Below are 11,276 nucleotides of genomic sequence, written 5' to 3' on the forward strand. Positions count from 1 at the left end.
GTTACTCACAATTTTAGCTTGAAAGATTTAGATTCAATTTCTAAGTTCCCTTAACTTATATTATCCTATAATTATTAAATTATATTATTAGAATCACCAAATTCATAACCTAAATCGACAAGTATGAAGTCTATGACCAACTGACCAAATTATAGCCTGGTCCAATAGTTCATGAACTCGTAAACAACACTTTATTGAGACCATTGCTGTTTTGTGTGAAAATTATTTAACTTACTATTAACTCTCCTCTACTACCATTTATATATAGCCCCCAAAAGCTCCATCTACCCACCCTTTAGTCAATGTGAGACTTCTCATCATTAGTATTTTATCCATCTTCCGATTATTTAGTTAATACGGGATTTCTTAATATTGTTATTTTATTTATTTATTCATATATATGTTTATACATATACACATATACATATAATTTTAATTATTTTAATTGCTTATATATATATATATAACCTCTATCTATTCTATCTTAATGCAAATTTACTTAAATCTTAGAGATATGAAAATTAAGATGTTATACTTGCTAATCATATGCATTAACTAGAACTATTATTTGATGAGACATTTAATATATGCAACTACTACAAGAATTATATTAGAAAAAATAGATAAATATGAGAGACAAAGTAAATTAAGATCTTATATTTAGAATAAAATTAAATGTTAAACTAGTTTTTATATTAAAGATTAGAAGCAATATTATATAATGTGTTACTAAAACTTTTGGGTAACTATCATCTTGTGAGATAGACTCTGTCAAAGAATTTACTCCTTTGAACTTTATCCTGCTCCAATTCTTATTATAAGGGACTTTTCAGAAGGAATGTGTGGTTTTTATTATAAGTGATCAAATAGGGTATTAATAATTAAATTTTGTTCAAGATTTTCCTAGTTAAAGTTTGATGCAATTTCCTTTTTCACTTATGAAGATAAATTTGAAAACTTTTTTGGATAGCAAGTAAATTTATTGAGTCAACATATTCCTTTACGTTTTGATGAATGGGTTGAAGGTATTTTAAAAGAAAAATCCCCAAAAAAATCTTTAAATTTCAAAATCTCAAATTAGTCTTATTTACTTCATTTAAATAACAATTGACAACATTTGAAAAACAAAAAGCAACACATTTTTGTAGTCATTTCTAATTTGAGATTTTGAAATTTTAGAAATATTTTTTTGGGATTTTTTTTATTTTATAATAGAGACCAATGTGATATTTTGTGATGGCACAATCACAAATCAAATGTGTGAATGTGTATTTGTTCGTTGCTATCTATTTATATATATTTGTTCACTGAATAAATCTTAAATATCTGTTGGCAAAGAAATCATAAATATCTTTTTATATTTAACTCTAACTTAAACTGATCGGTGGCTCTAATAGGTGATAACTTTTTTTTCTTTTTAATATGGTGACAAATACAAATATGGCCCAATTGGCCTGCTTTCTAGATGGCACTGTCAACGGCAGCACACTAAATATGAAGCTTCCCATTGTTTGAAAATTCTTTTTTTCTTGCCTGATCCCATTGTTTGAAAATTCACAAACTGCTTCTTTGGTCCTCATATTTGGAAATTTAAATATAATTAAAATATGTAGAATGTATTGAAAAAATAAAAAATTGTAGGAAATCTAAGGGAAGCTTCAATGTTCAAAACTTGCAAAAACAAGATGCTTTTTTCTGAGAAAAGCCATACTATTTATGACTTATTAATAGCGTGATTTTTTTTAAGGTGATTTTTTTTACAGTTTTATTGATTTTTTTAAATAAGATGTAATGTCATTGATAACATTACTCGGGATGCAAAATTAAAGAACAATGATTAATTATATCAAGAGATAAGGCTTACACGTCACACATGATTATCATTATTCTATTCATCAATAATACACAGGCAAGAACATCCCTCCAATCATTGATCTTTGTCTTGATTTCCATTAGAATAATTTACAACTTGATTTATGACAAAAAATATATATAAATGTATTAGGCAAGTTGTATAATTAGAAAAGTCATCTTCTCATATTGAATTTTGATTAATTCAAGTATAAGGGTCTGTTTAATATGAGAAAAATGAATGCAAGGTAAAAGGAGAATTTTTTTTTTAATAAACTCGATTTAGAAAATTAAAAAAGTAAGGTTAAAAGCTTTTAATTAATTTTTTTTAAAATCTTAGTTCTTTTTTTTTAATCAAAATTTTACAACCTAATTTCTTCAATTTTTTAAGTTGAACTTATTAAACTTTATCTTTCACTCCTGGGGATAAGAAATTTACCTATTTAATTTTCAATTAATATATTTTTTCCCCTAAGAAGTAGAATACATCTAAAATTCTTCAATGAACAATCATCATAAATCGAGAGGGTAACAATTCAAGAACGAAGAAAAGTTGGCATGTCGAGGGCATTAATTAATTCAGAGAAAATATCAACAGATTTTCTTTCCGTCTGATTTGAACATTGAAGAATTAGGCAGAATTATTAATTACATTATTGGAGTTCAATTATTTGGGCTTTGAATGTGCATATAAAAAGAGAATTCACAGTCTTGTCGGCCCATGAATAGGTTGCTGAAATTGAAAACGAATCTGACCTCTCTTCACACATATCACAGAAGTTTCCTAAGTAATGTAATGGAGGTTGACTGGGCTTCTTCCTGTCTAGTGATTCTCACAAGGGTAAACCAGACAAATCAAGAAGAAAGTAATACTACCTCCATTTCTTATTATAAAAACTTATTTGACTTTTAATTTAATCTTAAATATAAAATTTTGATCCACTTTATTTTTCATATTTATTTATTTTTTTTCAAAATAATCTTTAAAGTAGTCGCACATATCAAATGTTTCATGAAATGATAACTCTAGGTAATATATATGATTAACAAGGGTGTTTTAGGAAAGACAATACCTATTTATAACAAATAACTAATTTAACTACTTTCCTTAATCTCTTTAAATTAGTCAACTAGATTTTATAATAAAGACCGGAGGTAGTAATACATCCACTCCATGATATAAGTCAATTTTCAAAAAAGCAGTTTGGTTTAAAATATAAATCACTTAAAAAATAATTAATATTTATTTGTCAATTTTGCCCCTAATAATTGATACTTAAATGTAACTCCTTATATTTTTCCTTTCTCTTTCAAAACCTTATTTAATGTAATAAAGTTGGAAATTTTTTTAATTTGAGACAGATTTAGTGAGTTAACAAATATTTTTTGGTTCTGACGAATTAATTAAAGTGCCTTGGGAGTATCTATATACTTCTTTGGTCTTTGTATAAGTTAGAGAGAGAACATTTTTAATCTTCTTTATGTAAGTTACATCATTAGAATTTTAACATAAATGTACATTTTTTTATTTATTATTGCATAGATTGTTATTTTCTGAGAAAGTGAATATAAGGTGTGTATATATTAAATGAGGTTAAAGTTAAAAAAATTATTAAATTTTAAGACAAAGGTGATGAAATTCAAGTGTTTTTTTTTAATCTTGTGAAACATGTTATTATAAACTTTATATTATTAATCATACTTTTTCATCCTTATTTACTTGTCTTAATTTGAATCTTTATTGTCTCTAAATATATGTCATGTATCAAATTTTAAGATATAATTATTACCTGCTTATAATAATGTCCTTATTAGATGGAGGGCAATAAATAGAAGTAGTTAAGATTTAAAATAGTGTGATGGCAAATGGAGGACAAAACTAAAAAGAAAAAATAATTCTTATATACATAAATTTTGCTTTCTCCTTGATTAGAGATAGAGAGAGAGGATGTATTAACTATCTATTTTATTTTGTCAAAATTAGTTGGCTCGCACGTCATGTTAAATATTTATACGAAAAGCCATTATTATTATTCCAGTTCCAAGATAGAGCAAAATTTCAAAAACAAACTTAAAATAACATTTTACGTGATGTAAAAAGTATTGGATATCATGATCTGGAAGGGCCCATTCTCAGTTGAGCAGTGTACCCTTAAAATATGACCAAACAAATCTTTATTTCACTCGTTTCAAGTCATTGGACAGCAAGTCAAGTGACTCTGGCGGATGGTTCCCTTCTTCCAACTTCCTGCAACAAAATCTATGAAATTTTTTGAAAGGGAAGGGAAAATCTATGAAATTCTAATTGACCAATTAGGCAGCTTCAAAGAAGGAGTTTATCTTTGCATCTGTAGAAGGTCCTGGGTTGAGGAATCCATTCTTGTCTGAACTTTTTGTGCAGATAAAAACCTAAACAAGTTTTTCTTTTGTCCTTTTTTTTTTTAATTTTAAAAATGGCAGTAAAGACTTTATGGAATGCAATGTGACTTTATAAAATCTATGTAACCGACCTCACCTATTAAGATAAAACTTATTAATGCCATTGTAGGATAGAGTTCAAGAAATGAGTTATACTATTAATATTAATATTAATATTTTTGAATTCCATAAAAACGTGTGCCGCCACTACTAATATTATTCAAAATTTAGTTGGTCTATGAGGAAAACTGGAAAACTAAGCCTGTTTAGAATTTGTTAATTTCATCATAACACTGCAACAATGTATTCATCTAAAAAATTATATAATAGTATATAAATTAAAAATGTACAAAAGGGCTCAGCAATTTTTTACAACAATATATATACATGGATTGAAATTCTATGGAACAAAGGGAATGGAATTAGAGAAGGAATCTGATGATATGAACTCGAATGGTGAGCTACCACCATGTCACCTAGAAGCTGGAAATATGATCAGTACCAATATCTGATGGGAGACCATTAGTTTCAAGTTGATATGCAACAGATTCAGCCAACTTGACTGCATCTGAAACCCCAAGCCTCGTTCCTTGTTGCCCAACAACGGTGGCTGCAACATTTGCTGCTATTTTTCCTATTCTTTTCACATCTGATATTCCTCTCAGAACACCATACATGATGCCAGAAGCATATGCATCTCCTGCACCACAAGTGTCTACTGGAATGCATGGAGAAGGAGGGATATATACTGTTTCTCCTTTCATACCTATGTAAGAGCCTCTATGGCCATCTGTGACTGATACTAGGGGAACAAAGAAGCTCAAGCACCTTGCAGCCGAAGCAGCGCTCTCATTTGCATCAAAATTGCAGAGCACTCGAGCTTCATCGCTGTTGGCAAAGATGATATCTGCATAGTTCTCTATGATTTCCCTGACAAATGAATGATATATACACGTGTTAGAGCGATCTCACATTGGTCAGCGACCAAACTGCTTAATCTGCAAAGTTAAGACCCTTCATGAAAGACATGGACATCATGTCAATGATCAATCCGCCTCAAAACTTAAACTACTATGTGAAGGCTAATGAGGTTGTAATTGTACTATGATCATTAAAAACGCCCATTTATCATAGATCGAAAAAGCTGGAAACTTAAGGCATTGTTGAGGGAGGGGGAATTGTTTTGTTTCGATCCTAGAGGAATGAGGAAGAAATTTTCAATTTTCCATTCAAAAGAACCTGGTTAGCTCTGATCAGACCAGGTCTCAAATAAAGCAAGCAGAATTCTCCATTTCATTTGAATATGTTTATGAAAAGACTAAGCGTGCACAAAAGAAATGCACATGATTACCGAGCTTTATTTGGTTGAATTCAACTAATAAATCATATTTGCCATCGGGTACATCTGTACTACTACCTCACTCTTATAGAAAGGGTTTATCTAGAAAACTGTTGCTCGCTCCTTACAAGTTAGAGGCAAATGCCAAAACTGTAAAGAGGTAATGTAGTAAAACATTAATGACGTTTTTTCCATACAGCTCAACATGTTGAGATGCTGAACATTAATAGAGTATAGACGAAAAATTTACAATGTTTGTTGGGTGATATCGTAACATTTTTAGTTAAGATACCACATAAAATGTCCCCGCCGTGACTTTCAAGATCAAAAGATAAGTTAATGGAATCAACAATACATATAATTTGATATGATAATGAATGAAACATTTAATGAAAGTCAACTAACAATCTTACCAGAATTCGTCGAAGTGTCTCTCGATACAAGATATATCTGAAGCTGTTATTGCAACCAAGGCACCGCTCTTGTGAGCTTCCTCACATGCCTTTGTTATCGTTCTGATAGTATCGGTAAGTTCAAATAGGTACCCTTCAACTACAAGTATGTTGGTCTTGGGAACTATGTTAGCCAAGGTAGCGTCATAATTAATCGTTGAAGATGTTCCCTGACGCAAGCAAAATTAAAAAGTGAGAATAGACTAATTTTTAAAGGTAAATGCAATAATGAAGGTGCCAAAGATTCCCTTGAACCATGTACATAAAAATGTACTGGGGATGAAGCCTTTTAATATCACCAGTTTTGAATAATCCTTATGGTCTCATGATTTTGACAACATTCTAATATATAGACGCAGGGTATTGTTAGGTAGTAGGAAGGAAAAGAGAAATGCGTCCTCTAAAATCTCTCAAATTGGGAGAACTAGTGTATATTTTGACTGAGGAGAACGGGAGTACAGAAAAGGAACGGGAATTTAATTAAGATATTTTCATTTTCATTTTGATTCTTATATAAATGAACACCCTCCGCCTTTCATTAACTCTTAATGCAAACATAGTGAAGAGGGGAAATAAGGATTAGATATTAACATAAAAATGTCTAAACTACTACTGTCTTCCTTTCATATCCCTCCATTCTCTGCAGCCCAAACATACCCCTGAACACATATATGAGGGAAGACTGTGTAAGGCTATAAATGAACTGAGTAGTTTGTCTACTGTTCGGATTCAGCTCTATAAAAGTTAGTTCAGACTGGATCTGGAGAAAATTTTTTACTCAGCTTATACAGTTCATATATAACTCTATTAAAAATAAAATAAAATAAATCACCATAGATAATAGCATGTACTCTATATATTACGAATTATAAAACTTTTTCCAAGTATCATGAAAACACACTTCTCTCATTAAGCTCATCTGTCAATACATAATCTTAAGCAAGTTTATCTGAACCCAAGCTTTCATTTAACTAAGCAAGCCACGCTCGACTATAATTGAAAGCCCATATAGTATCACATGCCAAGCTCCAACAACTAGTTTATAAAAGGAGCTGAGCTTGAAAATGCTGGTGGTGAGCTCATTTACAACCCTACCTTTAAGAATTTGGAAAGTTAAGTTCAAAATCCTCAATTATAATTCCCATCCTTACTAAAAAAATTACAAGACAAGGAAAAGGTTTCACTGAAGCCCTCTCGTCCCTTCTCATTCCCTTAATTGTCCCTGATCCAAACATGCTTATATGGATTTCAAAATCAAGTGGTACTTCGAATTTAACATGGTGACTGATGCCAATCAATATGAACGATAATGATTGTTTCAGAAAATTGCTTTCCAAAAGCATATCTTTGGTTGCATAATTATTTTGATTCATTACCTTGTAAATAATCCTATGATTGACGCTCCAAGAAGAAATAATAATGCGCCTTATAGTACAAAGTACACCAATGACAAAAATTTTCATATTAATTTTACTGTGTTGTTCATAGTCATGCAAACAAGTATTTATTATGCCTATAAACTTCACAACAGCAGAACTCATTAACATCTATTATCTTAGTTACACAAATATTTGTCTTATTCAACCACATCATGAAAGAGGGAAATCAGCTTCTGATAAACTCCAGTCCACTACTCAAGAGCAGGAAGGGTTTTAAAATAAAGAGTGAATGCCAAATTTGTCATGCAATCAGGTATAAGAAGCTCAATCTCATACTCATTCAAATGACACAAAAATTGCAATAGGGAAGCGGCACATATTTATATCATAATGTTTTCATCAGTAGTGCATCCAACCTGATATGCCAGCATTGTGCGCTGTGCATCGGGAGTTGTGAGAACTATGACTGTTCCAGTTGTCCCACCTGTGATAGGTGCAGAAAGAAACTGCACATTTGCTCGACGTAACTTTTCCCTGTAAAATTATTGGAATAAGTTTAAAAGTGAATTAAATTAATGAAATTTGCTTTTAGGAAAATAAAGTATCTATAATTTAAGCTAAAATTACTTGCTAAAAGGAAAACAAATGAAGGAAGTTCTAGAAGAAAGGAACTTGTAAAAAATATAACTTGTCATATATAATCTAGTGTTAAAAACTTTCCTGCATGTAGTGGCAATAACAACTTAAGATATAGGCTTGCGATGTAATTCAGCAGTCAGATTTTTCATGCACGTTCTTTTATGATAACAAACATACAACTCAAAATGGAGGGCCGGAGCTGCAAAAGCACTTGTTTACACATTTCTTAGACCAAACAAGAAATCACCAATGGGAAAGGAAGTGATCATATAACCACATTTAATTCTTTCTTATCAAGTTGCTTAATACTATGACTTATGCTGATGAATATCATTCTTAAAGACTTAAATGAACAACTTCACAAGAAGTTTTGTTTGGTAGCATTTCAATATTTGTTTTATTACTATTTGAAATATTTTTCAACTTAGTTTTTTTTTAAATTCTGGAAAACGTTATTTTATTTTCATATATTTGTGATTGTGATATGATAGGATGGTTTGCATTTATATTATTTATATTTTATGTCCATTATGTTCATGGACCAAATAGGATAATGCTTCTTGTTGTTGTTGTTGTATTAGGTTCTTGGGCTTTTAAAATTATCTTTTGACCTTTATATCAATCAAGTGAGTTTTATAAAATTTGCGCCAGCCATTTCCGCAGGATTTTGTATATTGAAACCTGGCACTCTAACCCCTATTTGACAATTTTTAATCAAACCAATCAGCTTCCAGTGACCAAGAATCAGAGCATTCTTAAACTTCAAAACTCTTGGTTGGTTAAACTCAGTGATACACAATAGAAGGTTTAAACAAAATCAATCTGAGCAACTTCCGAGTATTTAATATCAGTAGCAGCAATTTCTATGTAATATACAGAAAATATAGCACAACTATAAATACTATCAGTATAAGGCAACATAACGGACAAGGGGACCAATTGACTATCTAGAATAATGCTAAAACAGGATCACTTGGATTCTGGCTACCTATGCTGCACATAGATGGAAAATTTATGCATTTAATGACAGCATGCAAAATAGATGTGTGAAAGGAAGTTCCAAGTTGAACTCTTTTAAACTCTCAACAAGTTCAAACAACTAATAAGAAAAAGTTCAGTAACTAAGAAGGCCAACCTGTAGAAGCCACCCAATGGATCATTCCCTACACTGCCTGCCATTGCCACATTTATAACAGGACCTCCAATGGAGCGACTGCCAAGCCTTGCCAAGGCAACTAAGCTATTAGATAGAGAACCACCTGCAGCAGCTTTGTAGCTGCAACCATCCATAGCCTGCAAAATTTTACCCCTCTCCTCATGGTTCACTACCTTCCTTGTTCCCTTCTCCAACCCCAATTTCTTCAGGAACTCATCATCAACTGTCCCAGAAAAGTCTACCTGAATGAATTACCAAAACCAACAAGTTTTAGATTCAAACTCCATCACATGATGAATATATGTCACTCAAGCAAAAATCAAGGGCGGCAACTCATCATTCAATTAAAAAAAAAAAAAATTGAACTCTTTTTATTTAATAGATGGAGGAAAAAGTCTCCAGCCAAACTTTGTTTTTTTTTGTTTGCTTTTATCTTTCCTCACAGTTCATACATTGTGGTTCTCTTTCTCTAGGAAGGTAACTATGTACAAGGAAAGAAGACAATACCAAAAGGCAAGGATACAGGCAACAGTTATTTTATGTATTTTTTAAACTCTTACTAAACAATTAGATGCTTCATAAGTTCATCTTAAGTTCTAAGTAAGCGCCAAGTAAAAAAGAAATGGCTGCATAAATCTCCTGAAATATGCTCAAATTCAAAACTAACTAAATATCACCGGTAGAAGGAGGAGGGGGAAAATACAGGGATGAAACGAAGAAGTTCATCAACAAGATAACACTTTCACAATAACGTTCCTGAAAGTCCTCTTTCTCTACCGAAATATACAGCTCAAGCAAAAGAGAATGCTGAATAAAAAGATTATTAGCGCTAAACCCCAAAAATTTCTCCTCAAGGATTCGTCCATATATCCTTCAGCAGTGAAATATGGATAAACCTTAGAGCCAACAAACGGAAATTACCATGGCTTGACCAAGACCCACGACATCCCATCTTTCAGGCAAAAGAAAGGACCCAAAAGCCCTCTCTTCTTCATCCTCGCCACTGCCCCTCTCTTCATCATCATCTTCTTCATCTTCCCCTTCATTCCCATTATCACATTCTCCACCTCCAGATGTGGAAAAAGAAGAACGCCTAAAAAATCCACCCCGTTTAATATTCATGGAAGCTTTAGAAGCAAGTTTTGATTTTTCACTGACTCTGTAATGGCAAATAACGAAGCTGGTACCATGGCCATGTGGGAACTGTGGAGGATAATAATACAGAAAAGAAGGGTATAACGAGAAAGGCGGGATTGGAGAGTGGAGGAAGCTGGAAATGTGATGGGGCGAAGATATAGGAATCGAGAGAGACATTCTATTGCTAGAAGCTCCTTTATCCTAAACCCCACAATTTCGCTCGATGTCTCTCCGAGGCTCTTCGTTTTCGTAGGAGAGCTTGTGGGTAATGGATATGGGACATTCAAAGACGCCGTCTTTAAGACGGGGCATATTATCCATGGAAGGCAGGAAGAGACGATAAGGAGGTTGACTATAAGATTACTGTTTTACCCTCGGTTCAGACAATTACCGGAATCCGGAAGATTCATGACCATAGAATCCAATCTGACGAGTAACGACCCTCTTCTTGATTGCCTTTCGGCCTGGTTGGCTGATGTTAATTCAATTAAATTAATTTTTTAGAACTAACACAAAAAAATTTGATCAAAAATAAAATATCATAAGATAAAAAGGTCAATTTCATGGCCAACTATTAAAAAAAATGATTCATGAATCTCCTATATAATGATGCAAAAGCAACTAGAAATTTCAAATGCATTAAAAGAGATTAAAATATAATTTCTTTAAAGGAAAAAAGGCGTGTAAATAAAAAATAATTAAAATGAAAGGCTTGATTTCATTGTTGATCTTCACAATTTCATTGAATTTTAGTCTTGATCATCATAGTTTTACATCGTAGTCTTTCATTGTTATAGTTTCTTTCATAAAAAATATTTGTCTCTTTATATAATTTCACAAGAACTTAGATTTGAGTTTAACATCATTCATTTCATTAGTGTCATTAAATATCAAAACCAAAACTA

The 11,276-nt window shown here is 31.7% G+C and overlaps 1 protein-coding gene across 1 annotated transcript; it reads right to left on the bottom strand.

Moving 5' to 3' along the window:
* Positions 1-4,557: 4,557 nt before the first annotated feature.
* LOC114745100 (uncharacterized sugar kinase slr0537-like) lies at positions 4,558-10,629 on the bottom strand. The gene is made up of 5 exons (XM_028933242.1): positions 10,156-10,629; positions 9,214-9,476; positions 7,856-7,973; positions 6,022-6,230; positions 4,558-5,199 (listed from the first exon to the last, which is right to left on the bottom strand). The coding sequence occupies exons 1-5, from the start codon at positions 10,546-10,548 to the stop codon at positions 4,746-4,748; spliced, it is 1,437 nt and encodes a 478-aa protein (XP_028789075.1). The 5' UTR covers positions 10,549-10,629; the 3' UTR covers positions 4,558-4,745.
* Between the last annotated feature and the right edge of the window lie 647 nt (positions 10,630-11,276).

This window comes from Neltuma alba, unplaced genomic scaffold (genome assembly GCF_004799145.2).
Source record: "Neltuma alba isolate B1F8T4 unplaced genomic scaffold, ASM479914v2 tig00004532_pilon, whole genome shotgun sequence".
Taxonomy (NCBI): domain Eukaryota; kingdom Viridiplantae; phylum Streptophyta; class Magnoliopsida; order Fabales; family Fabaceae; genus Neltuma; species Neltuma alba.